The following is an 18,610-nucleotide window of genomic DNA, read 5'->3' as shown; positions in this document are numbered from 1 at the left end:
TCAGTATTGGCTTTGCTTTTGTAATTTTTTTTGTCTGTGTCTTAAATTAAAACATGTTGTGGCTTACAGCTATTTTTTGTATTTTTGTGCTGTGTTGTTGTTGTTGTTGTTGTTGTGTGCTTGTCTTGTGTTACATTTTATTGTACATCTCATTATTTGTTTTTATACAAAGTGCTGTGCTCGTGTCCATGTCCTGTCCTGCATTACACTAAGTGTTGCCATATTGTGCCACTGTGAAGTTGTGTAAAACTCAGTTGTGTTATCACAGGGCCCAGGCAGCCTGGACAGGAGGAGGACGCTGACCCCACTTGCTTTAAGAGAGCGATACAGCCTTCTGAATGACAGCACAAGGGGTGAGACAGAGGGGATAGAAGGTGGGCACACTGGGCAAGGTCGGGGAGAGGTAGTGGTTCGGCACTGAGAATATTAAGTACAGTGTATGGTTGTTAGAAATACTGTATTTGTGGCAGAACATGAGTTATAGAAGAAGGAAAGCTTAGAATTCAAGGAACAAAAATATAAAACAACAATTTAGAAATGGGTGAATTTAGCAAAATCTCTAAACATAAAACATACTATGGACGTTACCAAAGACAGCGGTGTTGAGATAAAGTAACATAGAAAGTAATGATATTCTTTACCATTGTGTGCCTCTAATTGACAAAAAAATTGTTGCATGCTCTATCGGAAGCCGTATTATGGATCTATTTTTACCCAAAAGCATTGCTTCTAGATGTAGAATACAGTGCCTCATGGAGTGCCTATAGGTCCGTAATATGAACCCATAAGGATTCCATGTTCCTCTGTACATGAGTCTTAAGAAGCAGAGTTATTTCAGCCACTATTAATGTTCTTGAAGCTCATGTTCTACAAGCCCCTGCTGAGGAGGTGCCCACTTCCTAGCTACTTGCAATAACTAAAATGTGCAATATAAGTTCATATATCCATCTTAAATATCATTACACCGCCATCTGGCTGGAGAAAAGCAGCATACGTATCCATATAGTAAAAGAGCAAAAAGATTAGAAATTAGAAATGAAAGGGGTTGTCCACTGCCGGATAACTGATGACCTATCCACCGGATAGGTCAACAGTGTATGATCGGTCCGGGTCCGACACCTGGACCGACCCCGCACTGATCAGCTGCTCCACCTTCCTCCAGGCAGCGGACGTCCATGCCGGAAGCAGATGGTTCCGGTCACGGAATAGCGACCGAACTGGAGTACTGCAGCTCTACAGCATGGCCGCTATGCAGTGTACAGAGCCAACTGCTTCTGGCTCCGTACATTGCATACTGTGCAATAACATTCAGTGCCCGCAGGCAGCCGGAGCAACTGATCGGTCCGGGTGTCGGACCAACACCAAACATATACTGATGACCAGTGTATAGGTCATCGGTTGTCCAGTAGTGGACAACACCTCTAATCATTTTGATCATTAACTCATTAAGACAGTTACATAGGGAACAGGAAGGAATATGTAGAATGAGATTGTAGGTATAGGGGGGGCTTAGATTGGTAAATCACAGATGAACAAATAAAACAAGGCGATAGCTAAGACACAAGCATGAATAGGCTGGGACAGGTTGGTAACAGTATGTTTCATATCTGGTCACATCTTTTAGCACTCCTCTGCCATTTCTCCCCTGTCCCATTTCTGTGCCCACTTTTCCTGCATATGTCTGACTATTTCTCTTTAATATCAACATCTACCCACTGCAATTATAATCTTTAATCAGTAACAACCAAGAAACCTCTAGGCCTCATGCACACGACTGTAGCTTACTATACCGTTGTATGAAATCAGAGAAATATGAAGTTTTGTTTCTGTCAGATTTCATATGTGCCATGTTTCATTGGATGTTATAGAATAAAGGTACTCTACCCTAAATGCATTGCTTCTGTGGTAGAATAACTCCATAATACATCACCGCAAGGATGCACCATACGGTGGCAAGCGGAGTGCCTGCGATTACTTAGTACAGAGCTGCAGGGACCCCATGTGCCTCTGTACAGACTTTGTGCACACTACACCGCGCCATGTGCATGAGGCCCTAAGGCGTTGTATAGCAAAAATTGTTAACAATTATGTTTTCTATTCATATAGTTAACAATTATTATGTGTCCCCTCTTACTGTCCTATAAGTTCCCTTTTACTCTCTTCTCACAGTCCCCTCTTACTGTCCTCTCACAGTTCCCTTTTAATGTCCTCTCACAGTCCCCCTTATTGTCGTCCCACAGTCTCCTCTAATTTCCCTCTCATGGTCCCCTCCTGATCGCTTCTCACAGTACCCTCTTTACTGTGCTTTCATAGTCCCCTCATGCTCTCTTCTCAAAGTCCCCTCTTACTTTCCTTTCACAGTCCCCTTTAACTTTCATCTCAGTCCCCTCTTACTCTCTTCTGACAGTCCCCTCTTACTGTCCTCTCATACTCTCCTCTTACTGTTCTCTCATAGTACCCTTAGGCCTCATTCACACGGCAGGGTTTCCCGGCCGGGTGCCGGCCGTTCATAAATCGGCCGGCACCCGGCTGCATTAGGAATGATAGACCCCTAATGGGGCTATTCACACGACCGATTTTTTTGACGGCCGGAAAATCCGGCCGTCAAAAAATAGGACATTCTCTATCTTCGCCCGGGTACCCGGCCGCCCGGCTCCCATAGAAGTCTATGGGGCCGGGTATTACACGGCCATCACCGGAATGTGTTCCGAGTGATGGCCGGGTTTCCCGGCGCTTGCGCTCTATCTCCTCCTCCTCACAGCGCAGATTGCATGTGAGGAGGAGGAGTTGATGCCATTCTGATGAATGGCATCGCTGTACACTGTGTTGCAGGGCCGGGGTGTACAGCAGGTGGAGGGAGCGCTGCGCTGGCTCCCTTCCCCTGCTTTTTAAAAGCACCCTGGCTCGGCGACACCTTCGATGGCGCCACTAGTAGCAGCAGCTGCTGCTGCTGCGGCTGCTACTACTGTAGCGACGCCACTATAGCAGAGCGGGGAGGTATCTCCCCGCTCTGCTATGTGCTAGCCGCACTTTAGCTCCTTGAAGGAGCAGAATCCTCGTGTTTTCGGGGATTCCGCTCCTGGACAGAGCGCTTGATGTCTCTGTCCATATCTGGGCAGTGACATCAGGGGAAACTCCTGAAGCGGAATCCCCGAACACATTGGGATTCCCCTTCAGGAGCTGCCGCTGATGTCACTGTCCGGATCTGCCCGGCCCGGCACGGATGCATAACTTTATGCAAACCGGCCGGGCAAAATGGCCGATTTTACCGGTCGACACTCGGGCTCGGGAACGACCCGGTCGTGTGAATCCCGCCTTACTCTTTTCTCGCAGTCCTCTATTACTTTCCTCTCACAATTCTGATTTACTGTTTTCTCACAGTCCCCCTTATTCTCTTCTCGCAGTCTCCTCTTACTGCCCTCTCACAGGCGCCTGCTACTCTCTTCTCAGTCCCTTCTTAGCCCTTATTCACACGACAGGGTTTCCCGGCTAGGTGACGGCCGTTCATAAATCGGCCATCACCCGGCTGCATTAGGAACAATAGACCCCTAATGGGGCTATTCAGACGACCAATTTTTTGACGGCCCGGGAAACCTGGCCGTCAAAAAATGGGACATGCCCTATTTTCGGCCGTTTACCCGGCCGCCCGGCTCCCATAGAAGTCTATGGGGCCGGGTAATACACGGTCATCACCGGAATGTGTCCCGAGTGACGGCCATGTATTCCGTCGCTCGGGCGCTCTCTCTCGTCCTCCTCCTCCTCCTCACAGTGCAGAGTGCATGTGAGGAGGAGGAGGAGGGTCTTTTTTTGCTCCCTGTAGGAGTCCGAATCCCCAATCCCCGGAGAAGTGCGTGACTACACTGTCCATATATGGACACAGCGAAGTCACTCACTTCTGCAGCGGAATCCCCGACTCTATGGCCGGGGATTCCGCTACAGGAGAAGTGCGTGACTACACTGTCCATATATGGACACAGCGATGTCACTCACTTCTGCAGCGGAATCCACGACTCTATGGCCGGGGATTCCGCTACAGGAGAAGTGAGTGACTATACTGTCCATATATGGACACCGTGACGTCACTCACTTCTGAAGTGGAATTCCCGACTTGTGGCAGGGAATTCCTCTCCAGGAGAAATCAGTGACTACACTGTCCATATATGGACATTGAAGTCAGTGACTTCTCCTGGAATGTGGGGGGGGGGGATGGGTGCAACCTACAGGGGGCTGTGTGGCATCACCTACAGAGGACTTGGTGGCATCACCTACAGGGGACTTGGTGGCATCACCTACAGGGGGCTGGGTGGCATCACCTACAGGGGGCTGGGTGGCATTACCTGCAGGGGGCTGGGTGGCATTACCAACAGGGAGCTGGGTGTCATTACCAACAGGGAGCTGGGTGGCATTACCTACAAGGGGCAGGGTGGCATTATCTACAAGTGGCAGGGTAGAATTGCCTACAAGGGGCAGGGTGGCATTACCAACAGGGAGTTGGGTGGCATTACCTACAAGGGGCAGGGTGGCATTACCTACAAGGGGCAGGGAGGCATTACCTACAAGGGGCACGGTGGCATTACCAACAGGGAGCTGGGTGGCATTACCAACAGGGAGCTGGGTGGCATTACCTACAAGGGGCAGGGTGGCATTACCAACAGGGAGCTGGGTGGCATTACCTACAAGGGGCAGGGTGGCATTACCTACAAGGGGCAGGGTGGCATTACCTACAAGGGGCAGGGTGGCATTACCTATAGGGGGCTGGGTGGCATTACCTGCAGGGGGCTGGGTGGCATTACCTACAGGGGGCTGTGTAGCATTATCTACAAAGGGCTGTGTGTGGCAACAAATTTAAATGAAATTCATCCGATTTTAAAATGGACAGGGAAAAAAACGGATGCAAAACGGGTCAAAATCGGCCGTTAAAAACGGCAATACAGCCCGGAACGGAATCGGAACAGATGCAAAACGTATGCAAAATGGCCGGGAAAAAACGGCCCAAAACGGCCGATTTTATCAGCCGACACTCGGACCCTGTCGTGTGAATGAGGCGTTATTCTGTTCTCAGTCCCTCTCACAGTCACTTTTTACTCTCCTCTCAAAGTCCATTCTTACTGTCCTCGCACAATCCCCTCTAAGTCTCTTCTCACAGTCCCCTATGACTTTGACAGTTCATTCTCACTGTTCTCTCACAGTCGCCTCCTACTCTCTTCTCACAATCCCCTTTTATTCTCTTCTCAGTCCCATATTACTGTCCTCTCAAAGTCAGACTCCCATCTAACTGTCCTCTTACAATCCCCTTAGGCGGGATTCACACGACCGGGTCCCGCCCGAGCCCGAGTGTCGGCCGGTAAAATCTGCCATTTTGCCCGGCCGGTTTGCATAAAGTTTTGCATCCGTTCCGGGCCGGGCAGATCTGGACAGTGACATCAGCGGCAACTCCTGAAGGGGAATCCCCATGTGTTCGGGGATTTCGCTTCAGGAGTTTCCCCTGATGTCACTTCCCAGATATGGACAGAGAAATCAAGCGCTCTGTCCAGGAGCGGAATCCCCGAAAATACGGGGATTCCGCTCCTTCAAGGAGCTAAAGTGGGGCTAGCACATAGCAGAGCGGGGAGATACCTCCCTGCTCTGCTATAGTGGCGTCGCTACAGTAGTAGCAGCCGCAGCAGCAGCTGCTGCTAGCGGCGCCATGAAAGGTGTCGCCGGGCCAGGGCGCTTTTAAAACAACCAGGGGAAGGGAGCCAGCGCAGCGCTCCCTTCCACCTGCTGTACACCCCGGCCCTGCCACACAGTGTACAGCCATTCGTCCGAATGGCATCAACTCCTCCACCTCACTTGCACTCTGCGCTGTGAGGAGGAGGAGATAGAGCGCAAGCCCCGGAAAACCCGGCCATCACTCGGGACACATTCCGGTGATGGCCGTGTATTACCCGGCCCCATAGACTTCTATGGGAGCCGGGCGGCCGGGTACCCAGCCGAAAATAGAGCATGTCCTATTTTTTGACGGCCGGATTTCCCGGCCGTCAAAAAATCGGTCGTGTGAATAGCCCCATTAGGGGTCTATTATTCCTAATGCAGCCGGGTGCCGGCCGATTTATGAACGGCCAGCACCCGGCCGGGAAACCCTGTCGTGTGAATGAGGCCTTAGTCTCTTCTCACCGTCCCCTATGACTTTGACAGTTCATTCTTACTGTTCTCTCACAGTTGCCCTCTCACTCTCCTCTTATAGTGCCCTGTGACTCTCTTTTTACCATCCAATCGTACCCTATTCTTACAGTCCCTACACAGTCCCTTTCTTATATCTCCTCTGTCTTATATGATATCTCATCTCAGAGTCCCTACTCTCTTCTCACAGTTCCCTCTGACTCTCAGGCCTTCCTTAGCATCTTCTCATAGCACTCTTTTATTTTATTCTCAAACTGCCGCCCAATCTCCTAGTACCCCTTTCACTTTCTTTACTTAAACCCCCCTTTTAGTTACTATCTCCTTAACTCACACTCCAATCTTGTCATATATTATCACTACTTCTCTTATACTTTCTCACACTTTAAGTTTAATGTACTAGTTTCTGCCTCTCATATAAATGTTTCTCACTTCTTTACTCCTCCAATGTCACCCTCATTTTCCCTCTCTCCCCAGGCTCCCTCAGTGGCACAGACCGTTTTGACATGAAGATGGCCGTTATATCAGAGCACCTGGGTTTAAGCTGGGCCGGTGAGCTTGCACTCCAACACTGAAAGACTTATGCCCTTCATGCCAATGATAACCAACCCCATAGTATATCTTTGTAGAGACAGCATCTGTTCCGTAGACAAACGATTCATCAAAGGACTAAGCATATTGTCACAGTGTCCTTGTCATGGAACAGAGAAGAACCCACATCTGTATCACTTTATATGTATTATTATGCATTAGCACTGTGCCCAAGCTTCAGCGTTTGGGTGAATAAATTTTTAGATTTTTTTGTAAATTCTTTTTAGAATTGCAGTTCTTTGCAGTCCATAGCCGTTTATGCTGCTAGTGTGGCATCAGCATCATTTTACATATTTGGTGTAATCACAGAGCACCACCTATAGGCTATTTGAGGGCACTACAAGACTGTGTGCATATATAGAACTACGAAACCATCTAGTAGTCTAGAAATGAATATCAAAATAAATGAATGACAAACACCTCTTTTTTCTTTTGAATGTGGGGTTGACCCGGGGGGTCGGCCACAGCTGTATTTTTCATTAAATATTTAAAGAACTTTTTCTCTTACAAAAATAATTTTAATAAACTTTAATGACCTTAAACCAGAGGTCAATGAACCTGAATGCCGACCTTTTTCTAAGGGCATTTAGGCAAATACTCATTCAAACGCCCGCCAGCTGTGTCATAAAGCAAAACCAATACACACAAAAATAAAAAACATGCAAAAGTAACCGAATACACCACCGTGCCACGTAAATAACAAATGTTTCCATCACCAAAGTTACTTTTTTCATTTTTTATTTTAACCTTGTGAAACCAAACAGCATTACTTGCATCTCTTTTTTTTTTTTTATTCTCTTTTTTTTATCAAAATAACTTTTTAACCTTATTTCCGCTTTGTATATTTCACCAATTGTTTTTTATTATTATTTTTATATATATATATATATATATATATATATATATATATATATATATATATATTTTATAATTATTTTTTTTAATTTGGTATAACAAAACAAAATATACACACCATTAACACCTGCGCCAAAAAACAAGGCAGATGAAAACCTAACACTCCAAAAAGCATCACATCCACCATCAAACCATCGTGATACATGGGAGGGAGGGAAAATGCCACCGCCAAAAGAGGCAGAAGAGGGGGAGGAGGAGCTTAGATACCTCCCCCAATTACCATAACCACCCCCACCTACTCCCCATATGCTACCACATCTAAATGCCGGGACCTAAAGTAAGGGGGGGGTGAAGTGGGATGCTTCACTACGCCACCCCTCCTATCCTACCATTAAAATCTTTTAACCCTTTAGTGGCAACAGTCCCAGGCCCAGCGGCTATACTCCTGAGGGCCCACTAGAAGCATTCATAAAAGTATTAACCCCTTTCCCTCTTTGGCCACTTTTGACCTTCCTGACAGAGCCTCATTTTGCAAATCTGACATGTTTCATTCTTAGGAATGCTTTTACTTATCCAAGCGCTTCTGAGTTTGTTTTCCTGTGACATATTGGACTTTATGGTACTGGCAAAATTTGCTCGATACATTCAGTATTTAATTGTGAAAAACACCAAAATTTAGCAAAAAATTAAAAAAATTTGCATTTTTCTAAATTTAAATGCATCTGCTTGTAAAACAGGCAGTTATACCACACAAAATTGTTGCTAATTAACATCCCCCATATGTCTACTTTATGTTGGCATCATTTTTTGAACATCGTTTTATTTTTCTAGGACGTTACAAGGCTTAGAACTTTAGCAGCAATTTCTCACATTAACAAGAAAATTTCAAAATGCTATTTTTACAGGGGCCAGTTCAGTTGTAAAGTGGCTTTGAGGGCCTTATATATTAGAAACCCCCAATAAGTCACCCCATTTTAAAAACTTCACCCCTCAAAGTATTCAAAACAGCATTTAGAAAGTTTCTTAACCCTTTAGACGTTTCACAGGAATTAAAGCAAATTAGAGGTGAAATTTACAAATTTCATTTTTTTTTGCAGAAATTCATTTTTAATCCATTTTTTTGTAACACAGAAAGTTTTACCAGAGAAATGCAACCCAATATTTGTTGCCCAGATTCGGCAGTTTTAGGAAATATCCCACATGTGGCCGTAGCGTGCTACTGGACTGAAGCACCGGCCTCAGAAGCAAAGGAACACCTAGGGGATTTTGGGGCCTTCTTTTTATTAGAATATATTTTAGGCACCATGTCAGGTTTGAAGGGCACTTGCGGTGCCAAAACAGTGGAAATCCCCCAAAAGTGACCCCATTTTGGAAACTACACTCCTCAAGGAAATTATCTAGAGGTATAGTGAGCATTTTGACTGCACAAGTTTTTTGCAGAAATTATTGGAAAATGAAAATCTACATTTTTTCAAAGAAAATGTAGGTTTAGGTAATTTTTTCGCATTTCCACGGGGACCACAGGAGAAAAAGCACCGCAAAATTTGTAAAGCTATTTTTCCCGAGTAAAACAATACCCGACATGTGTTCATAAACGGCTGTTTGGAGACACGGCGTGGCTCAGAAGGGAAATTGCGCTATTTGACTTTTGGAGCTCAAATTTAGCAGGAATGGTTTGCGGAGGTCATGTCACATTTGCAAAGCCCCTTAGGGGACAAAACAGTGGAAACTCCCCACAAGTGACCCCATTTTGGAAACTACACCCCTTGAGGAATTCATCTAGTGGTGTAGTGAGCATTTTGACCCCACAGGTGTTTCACAGAATTTATTAGAATTGGCCAGTGAAAATGAAAACAATCCCTTTTCTTCAATAAGACGTAGCTTTAGCTCAAAATTTTTCATTTTCTCAACAAATAAAGGAAAAAAAGGAACCCCAACATTTGTAAACCAATTTCTTTTCAGTACGGCAGTTCCCCATATGTGGTCATAAACTGCTGTTTGGGCACACGGCAGGGCTCAGAAGGGAAGGAACAGCATTTGGCTTTTGGAGTGTAGATTTTGCTGGATTGGTTTCTGGTCACTATGTCGCATTTGCAAAGCCCCTGTGGGAACAAAACAGTGGAAACCCCAACCAGAAGTGACCCCATTTTGGAAACTACACCCCTCAAGGTATTCACCTAGGGGGTGTAGTGATCATGTTAAAGAGGCTCTGTCACCAGATTTTGCAACCCCTATCTCCTATTGCAGCAGATAGGCGCTGCAATGTAGATTACAGTAACGTTTTTTTTTGGTTTTTTTTTAAACGAGCATTTTTGGCCAAGTTATGGCCATTTTTATATTTATGTAAATGAGGCTTTCTAAAGTACAACTGGGCGTGTTTACAGTAAAAGTACAACTGGGCGTGTATTATGTGCGTTACATCTGGGCGTGTTTACTTCTTTTACTAGCTGGGCGCTCTGATGAGAAGTATCATCCACTTCTCTTCAGAACGCCCAGCTTCTGGCAGTGCAGACACACAGCGTGTTCTCCAGAGATCACGCTGTGTCGTCACTCACTTCCTGCCCCAGGTCCTGCATCGTGTCGGACGAGCGAGGACACATCGGCACCAGAGGCTACAGTTGATTCTGCAGCAGCATCAGTGTTTGCAGGTAAGTAGCTACATCGACTTACCTGCAAACGCCGATGCTGCTGCAGAATCAACTGTAGCCTCTGGTGCCGATGTGTCCTCGCTCGTCCGACACGATGCAGGACCTGGGGCAGGAAGTGAGTGACGTCACAGCGTGATCTCTCGAGAACACGCTGTGTGTCTGTGCACTGCCAGAAGCTGGGTGTTAACGAAGAGAAGTGGATGATGCTGATTCGTCAGCATCATACACTCCCATTCCCAACGCCCAGCTAGTAAAAGAAGTAAACACGCCCGATGTACGCACATAATACACGCCCAGTTGTACTTTTGCTTTAAACACGTCCAGTTGGACTTTAGAAAGCCTCATTTGCATAAATACAAAAATGGTCATAACTTGGCCAAAAATGCTCGTTTTTTAAAAATAAAAACGTTACTGTAATCTACATTGCAGCGCCGATCTGCTGCAATAGCAGATAGGGGTTGCAAAATCTGGTGACAGAGCCTCTTTAACCCCGCAGGTTTTTTGCAGAAAATAGTATGAACTCGATGTTGCAGAGTGAAAATGGGATTTTTTTCCATAGATATGCCAATACTAGTCCTTCTCAATTAGGGCATGACCACACATGGCGGAATTCCTCCGCAACTGTCCGCATCAATGCCGCACCTAATCCGGGTTGCGGATTACGGCTGCGGATCTGCACAAAATGTGCAGAAAATTGATGCGGACTAGCTGCTGCGGACTGCGGGAAAAGTGCTTCCCTTCTCCCTATCAGTGCAGGATAGAGAGAAGGGACAGCACTTTCCCTAGTGAAAGTAAAAGAAATTCATACTTACCGCCCGTTGTCTTTATGACGCGTCCCTCCTTCGGCATCCAGCCCGACCTCCCTGGATGACGCGCCAGTCCATGTGACCGCTGCAGCCTGTGCTTGGCCTGTGATTGGCTGCAGCCGTCACTTACACTGAAACGTCATCCTGGGAGGCCGGACTGGAGACAGAAACAGGGAGTTCTCGGTAAGTACGAACTTCATTTTTTTTTACAGATACATGTATATTGGGATCGGTAGTCACTGTCCCGGGTGCAGAAACAGTTACTGCCGATCGCTTAACTCTTTCAGCACCCTGGACAGTGACTATTTACTGACGTCTCCTAGCAACGCTCCCGTCATTACGGGAGCCCCATTGACTTCCTCAGTCTGGCTGTAGACCTAGAAATACATAGGTCCAGCCAGAATGAAGAAATGTCAAGTTAAAAAAGCAAGACGCATCCGCAGCACACATGACATGTGCATGACAGCTGCGGACTTCATTGCGGAACTTTGAATCTCCATTGAAGTCAATGGAGAAATTCCGCCATGAGTCCGCCACTGCTCCGCAACAGACAGAGCATGCTGCGGACACCAAATTCCGCTCCGCAGCCTATGCTCCGCAGCGGAATTGTACGCATCGTGTAAACGAACACTGCTAAATTAAAGTGAAAGTCAATGCAGAAACGGCTCCGCTGCGGATTAACGCTGCGGAGTGTCCGCAGCGGAATTTAAGTGAAATTCCGCCATGTGTGAACCCGCCCTTAATTAGAATATCATCAAAAAGTTAATTTATTTAAGTAATTCAATTAAAAAAGTGAAACTCATATATTATATAGACTCATTACACACAGAGTGATCTATTTCCAGCATTTTTTTCTTTTAATGTTGATGATTATTACTAACAGTTAATGAAAACCCAAAATGTAGTCTTTCAGAAAATTTGAATATTGGGTAAAAGTTGAAAATTGTAGACTTATAGTTTGACACTCTAATCAGCTAATCAACACAAAACACATGCAAAGGTTTCCTAAGCCTTTACAAGGACGGGTCTGCTGCTCAGTATCCAAAGTCCTGTTTTCAGATGAAAGTAAAAAATTGCATTTCATTTGAAAATCTCAGTCCCAGAGTCTGGAGGAAGAGTGGAGAGGCATCAATCCAAGTTGCTTGCGGTCCAGTGTGAAGTTTCCACAGTCAGTGATGGTTTGGTGTGCTATGTCATCTGCTGGTGTTGGTCCACTGTGTTATATCAAGTCCAGGGTCAGCGCAGCGTCTACCAGGACATTTTCCAGCACTTCATGCTTCCCTCTGCTGACAAGCTTTACGAGATTTCATTTTCCAGCAGGACTTGGAACTTGCCCACACTGCCACAAGTACCAATACATGGTTTTATAACCACCAGTATCACTGCGCTTCATTGGCCAGCAAACTCGCCTGATCTAAACCCCATAGAGAATCTACTGGGCATTCTCAAGAGGAGACACCAGACCCAACAATGCAGACGAGCCGAAGGCCGCTATCAAAGCAACATAGGCTACCATAACACCTCAGCAGTGCCATAGGCTGATCGCCTCCATGCCACGCCACATTGATAACACCTCAGCAGTGCCACAGACTGATCGCCGCCATGCCACGCCACATTGATAACACCTCAGCAGTGCCGCAGGTTGATCACCTCCATGCCACGCCGCATTGATAACACCTTAGCAGTGCCACAGGCGGATCGCCTCCATGCCACGCCACATTGATAACACCTCAGCAGTGCCACAGGCTGATCGCCTCCATGCCACACCGCATTGATAACACCTCAGCAGTGCCGCAGGTTGATCACCTCCATGCCACGCCGCATTGATAAAACCTCAGCAGTGCCACAGGCGGATCGCCTCCATGCCACACCACATTGATAACACCTCAGCAGTGCCACAGGCTGATCGCTTCCATGCCACGCCACATTGATAACACCTCAGCAGTGCCGCAGGTTGATCACCTCCATGCCACGCCGCATTGATAACACCTCAGCAGTGCCACAGGCGGATCGCCTCCATGCCACGCCGCATTGATAACACCTCAGCAGTGCCACAGGCTGATCGCCCCCATGCTACGCCGCATTGATGCAGTAATTCATGCAAAAGGAGCCCCAACCAAGTATTGGGTGCATATACTGGACATACTTTTCAGTAGGAAAACATTTCGGTATTAAAAATCAGTTTTGAAATTAGGCTTATATAATATTAGCATTTTCTGAGACACTAAATTTTGGGTTTTCATTAACTGTTACCATAATTATCAACATTAAAATAAAAACATGCTGGAAATAGATCCCTCTGTGTGTAATGAATCTATATAATATAGGAGTTTCACTTTTTGAATTGAATTACTGAAATAAATTAACTTTTTGATGATATTCTAATTCATTGAGAAGGACTAGTGTGTGGTGCCCAGCTTGTGCCATCATAACAAGACAGCTCTCTAATTATTATGCTGTGTTTCCTGGTTTAAGAAACACCGTACATGTGGCCCTAATCTTTGACATTCGACCAGGATCAGGAGTGAAAGCGTACCATGTGAAATTGAGGCCTTATTTGGCGATTTACAAAGTATTGGTTCACAATTGTACAGACTCTGATGTGAAATAATAAAAGAAACCCCTGAGAAGTGACCCCATTTTGGAAACTGCACCCATCAAGGTATTTATTAAGGGGTGTAGTGAGCATTTTCACCCCACAGGTCTTTTCCATAAATGATTGCGCTGTAGATGGTGCAAAGTAAAAATGTCAATTTTTCCCTAGATATGCCATTTCAGTGGCAAATGTTGTGCCCAGCTTGTGCCACTGGAGACACACACCCCAAAAATTGTTAAAAGGGTTCTCCCGGTTATGGCGATGCCATATATGTGGAAGTAAACTGCTGTTTGTGCACGCTGTAGGGTTCAGAGCGGAGGGAGCGCCATTTGGCTCTTGGAGCGTGGATTTTTCTTGGTAGTGTTTTTGTTTGGAGATTTACTGGTATTTCAGTTTATAATGTGGGGTACATGTAAGCTGGGCAGAGTACTTCGGGGGCATAGTCAGGTGGTATAATAATGGGGTAAACAATAAAATGATCCATAGATGTGTGTTACGCTGTGAAGCAATCCTTTCAGCACAGGCCGTTCTCGCACTGATAAATGTCCTTCCTTATCCCCTTTTGGTCCACACTGCGCACCTTTGCAGTTTGTGGAATTTTGCTGGGAAAGTGTTGTCCTGGTATAATACGGGGACCGTCGCTTCCAGCGGATATGTTTGGGCCTCCCCTGCCTGGTTCCCTAATTTTAGAGCCTTGATAATTCGCCTCTTGAAACAGAAGAAATGTTCCCCTCGGGCCTGCACAACTGCATATTTTTTCTTTCCTGACTTATTGGAACCTTAACTAATTTTATTTTTTGATAGACGTAGTGGTATGAGGGCTTTTTTTTGCGGGACGAGCTGTAGTTATTATTGGTACCATTTTGGGGTACATGCGACTTTTTGATCACTTTTTATCCTATTTTTTGGGAGGCCGGGTGATCAAAAAACTGCGATTCTGGCATATATATATATATTTTTTTTAATACAGCGTTATAAATTACATGTTACCTTTATTCTGCGGGTCAGTACGATTCCGGCGATACCTAATTTATAGAACTTTTTTATGTTTTACAACTTTTTGCACAATAAAATTACTTTTGTAAAAATAATGTATTTTTTTCTGTCGCCAAGTTGTGAGAACCATAACGTTTTAATTTTTCCGTTGACGGAGCTGTATGAGGGCTTGTTTTTTGCAAGACGAGCTATAGTTTTTATAGGTATCATTAATGGATATGTGCGACTTTTTGATCACTTTTTATTCCAATATTTGTAGGGCAAAGTGACCAAAAACCAGAAATTCTGGTATAGTTTTTTACGTTGTTTTTTTTTTAACGCCTTTACCGCGTGGAATAAATAACAGAATATTTTTATAGCTCAGGCCGTTACGGTCGTGGCGATACCAAGTATGTATGGTTTATAAAAAAAAATTATAATAATGGACTTGATAAGGGAAAAGGGCGATTGTGTTTTATTTTATTACTTGAAACTTTTATTATATGATTTACAACTTTTTTTTTCACCTTTTTTTACACTTTTTACTTGGGGACTTGAAGGTCCAACTGTCTGATGTTTTTTTTTCTAATACATTGCACTACCTATATAGTGCAATGTATTAGATCTGTCAGTCATTCACTGATAGCAAGCCAATTAGGCTTTGCCTCCCGGCGGGGCCAAATTGGCTTCTGTAATGGCAGAGCAGGTGGCCATTGTTCGGCCTCCTGTTGCCATAGCAGCAGTCAGCAGCCCTGATTGCATGGCAGGGCTACCGATCTGCTAGCAACCTCTAAGATGCAGCGATCGCTTTCGATCACTGCATCTAAGGGGTTAATGGCTGAGATTGGAGCTACCTCCGTTTCCTGCCATTACCGGTGGATGTCAGCTGCAATTTACAGCTGACATCCACCGCTGATGATGCCGGCTCAGCTCCTGAGCCGGCGCCATCTTGCCGTCGGCTACAGAAGCCTTTCAGTCCCCGTCTCCGGGTGGGGCCTAAACGGCTTCCGTGCTAGGCAGAGCGGGAGGCCAGTATTTCATTGCTGGGGTGCCGATGAGCTGCAAACAGCTTAAATGCTTTTGACCTCTGCATTTAAGAGGTTAATGGCAGGGATCGAAGTTAATTTCAGTCCCCGTCATTACAGACGGATGTCAGCTGTAATACACTGCTGACATCCGGTGATGATGGCAACGACTCAGTTTTTGAGCTGGTGCCATCCATTTGCTGTATAAAAATACGCCACGTATGCGCTACACAGTGTATTTTCCATCTAATTCAAGGGGAAGCTGTTTACTGGCATATTTCAAGCTTATATATAGTAATACGAGCCTTTTCCGCTCTGAAATACGCCTAACACTATACCGTCTGAACATGGCCTTATAGTACAGCACCTGAAGTGTCACAGAATAGTCTCCTAATAGGTCATTATTGCCATGTTATTTTGTTTTATTTCGTTTTTGTTACGCTTTATTTTCAGTCACTGGTGACATTATGGTAGTTTTTGTTGTCTTTTTTTTTGATTTTCTTACGGCCATGTTGGACCAATCTTCTAGTATCAGTTGCAGTAATACAGTTTATGTAATCACCTTTAGCCTGTATTTGCCCAAAGACAATATATATTCCTTTACTTGTCCTCACATGGCCCCCCGCCAGTAGTACCATTTATATTACTGGTGTCTTTGGGCCCTCTCTGATGATAGGGCCTGGGTGCGATTGTTACCTCTATACCCCCTGTAACTATGACCCTGAGATTAGGTGATGTCTATAAGCAAATACAGTGTAGATATTTTTTATCATAACAGTCTAATGTAAAATCTGTCCGATAGCAACCAATCACAGTGCAGGTTTCCTTTTTCCAGAGCAGTTGAAGAAATGAAAGCTGAGCACTGATTGGTCGCTATGGTCAACAAGGCCAGTTTTTCTGTTCAGACAGTATTGATAAATGAGGCCTATTGTTAATAAATGCAGTGCCCCTAGTGGCGGCTGCTGGTAGCAGGAACTTTATTATTTAGCACTATGTCAGTGCAAGGGATTTAGAGCTTTGTATCAGGAAAATGGGGCTCCTAGCACTACAACATTTTTAACCTATTTACATTAAACAAATAAAAGATGGTGTTCCAGGTGTATCTCCTATTACAGTCGGCAATCAAAATCCAAAAAGCATGGTGTAAAATATATCAATTAGATAGAAATGTATAAAAATGTATTTCAATATAGTCAAAATACAATATGGCCTCAATATATTCAGTAGTGGTGTACACACCAGAGAGAGGACCACAAAGCAACGATTAAACTGGGCCCCCTATTATGGTGCTGGGTTTTGCCACCCTCAGGACAGTAGGGTATCCCCACTGCCATAATATTTGGGCCAATTTTTTAACCAATTGTTTTCTAACATTGCAGCCCTGCGTAGCTTTACCCACCTAATAGCAAAGGAGTTGGGCTCCTTCTCACTAAGGGCCCCATAGCAGCCGCATGTTCTGCCTCTATAATACGTACGCCTTTGATATTCAGGGTACTTTTCAGTACCCACAGAAATTGTGCTAATCCACAATCATCTGAGATATCCCATAAATAGGCACATTAAAATATTACAGGATGTTGTTGTCATTGTGGATGTGTCCTGTTCACAGAGCTGGCGCGGGAGCTGCAGTTTGAGATGGACGACATCAATAGAATTAGAGTGGAGAACCCAAATTCACTGCTGGAGCAAAGTGCAGCGTTACTACACCTCTGGGCATCGCGGCAAGGTTCCAATGCAAAATGTAGGTATATTCTGGGCAGTGCCTGCCAGCTGCCAACAGATTCTTCTGTATTGTGATGTGTGAGTTTGTTTCACAGAACCCCTTACGCTGCATATAAATCCACTTTTAATCTAATGGCAATCTCCAACCTATGCATGTGAATGGAAACATTGCACTGTATTCACTTTCTACGGAAATTGCTGGTTTTTCATCCGCACTGTGGAAAAAAAATCAGCCGCAGAAATGAGTAGCATGCAGAAATCCGAGTGTCTGCCACAGATTTCAGCCGCAAAAATACACGTCGGATTTAATGCCAGCTCAAATCTAATAAAAAAGGACAATAGAAACAGACTGGCTGGTGCAGTAAAAATTATTTTGACCACGGCCTTTATTAAGTGTTCCCAAATAATCTTTTAATAAACTTTCAATAAAACATAAATAACCATTTAATAATATTAAACAAGACTTAGCCATAAGCTCAAGCCTACAGAATACAAGCTGTCCGCTCAAAGTACTGAGCGACATTACACTCTCACAATAAAAGCCGTGACAAAGAATGACATGAAAATTAAAATACATTTAAAATATCCTAAATAAAATAGGCGGGAGGGCGGGAGCAGCGACCTTCTTCCTTTTTCCAGAAAATCTGAAGGTCTGACCAGATCGCAGCATATTCCTCCCTTTTAATTCCCGAAAGGTCAGCTGACCTCTGCCCTTCTCCCAATGCTATGCCAGTTACCGATCAAAGGTTAATGTTGCCATGTCACATGGACCAAAACATAAAGGCCAATGACAGACAATCGCTGGGCAAAATACCAACTCTGCCCAGCACCAGCAGGGAAGCTTTTCCTGCCTGAAATGTAACCCTTTAAAGCGAAAACCACAGGGATGATTGAAATCCCATGTGGATCCCTCCTAAAGGTCCGGGCTCAATCATTCAGCTCTGCCGAAAGTGTATATTTTTTAATAGGGAGAGGGAAGTATCAGGCGTCCCTTATCCCAGGGAAAGTAATACGATCGAACAGTTTTAAATCCAATTTGTGGGGGAAATCATTGCCAAGTCCCCAATGACCAGGGTGTTGTTCCATAGAGCAATCGAATGTTTATGGCCAGCTATAAAAAATATACCGCCACGCCACTGAGGTTGTTCAAACCGTAACGCAGGTACCCTAAGGCGAGCTCAGAGAGGACCGAAATCATCCAAGCCCCCTACCTGAATAGAGTCCATTACTTTA

The 18,610-nt window shown here is 45.0% G+C and overlaps 1 protein-coding gene across 7 annotated transcripts in view; it reads left to right on the top strand.

Annotated features, from left to right (window-relative positions):
* The window catches only part of ANK1 (ankyrin 1), a 290,504-nt gene that overhangs the window by 233,363 nt on the left and 38,531 nt on the right, over positions 1 to 18,610 (top strand). For 6 of the 7 annotated variants that reach the window (XM_075858907.1, XM_075858901.1, XM_075858903.1 and 3 more), the window contains 3 exons: positions 269 to 374; positions 6,637 to 6,711; positions 17,265 to 17,396. In XM_075858907.1, coding sequence (XP_075715022.1) covers positions 269 to 374; positions 6,637 to 6,711; positions 17,265 to 17,396 — 313 coding nt within the window. The remainder of the gene's footprint in view (positions 1 to 268; positions 375 to 6,636; positions 6,712 to 17,264; positions 17,397 to 18,610) is intronic. The other variant, XM_075858902.1, reaches the window with a different exon arrangement.

This window comes from Rhinoderma darwinii, chromosome 3, assembly GCF_050947455.1.
Source record: "Rhinoderma darwinii isolate aRhiDar2 chromosome 3, aRhiDar2.hap1, whole genome shotgun sequence".
Taxonomy (NCBI): Eukaryota; Metazoa; Chordata; class Amphibia; order Anura; family Rhinodermatidae; genus Rhinoderma; species Rhinoderma darwinii.
Note: the sequence above shows the minus strand (reverse complement) of the source record. Positions and strands in the feature narration are given on the sequence as shown.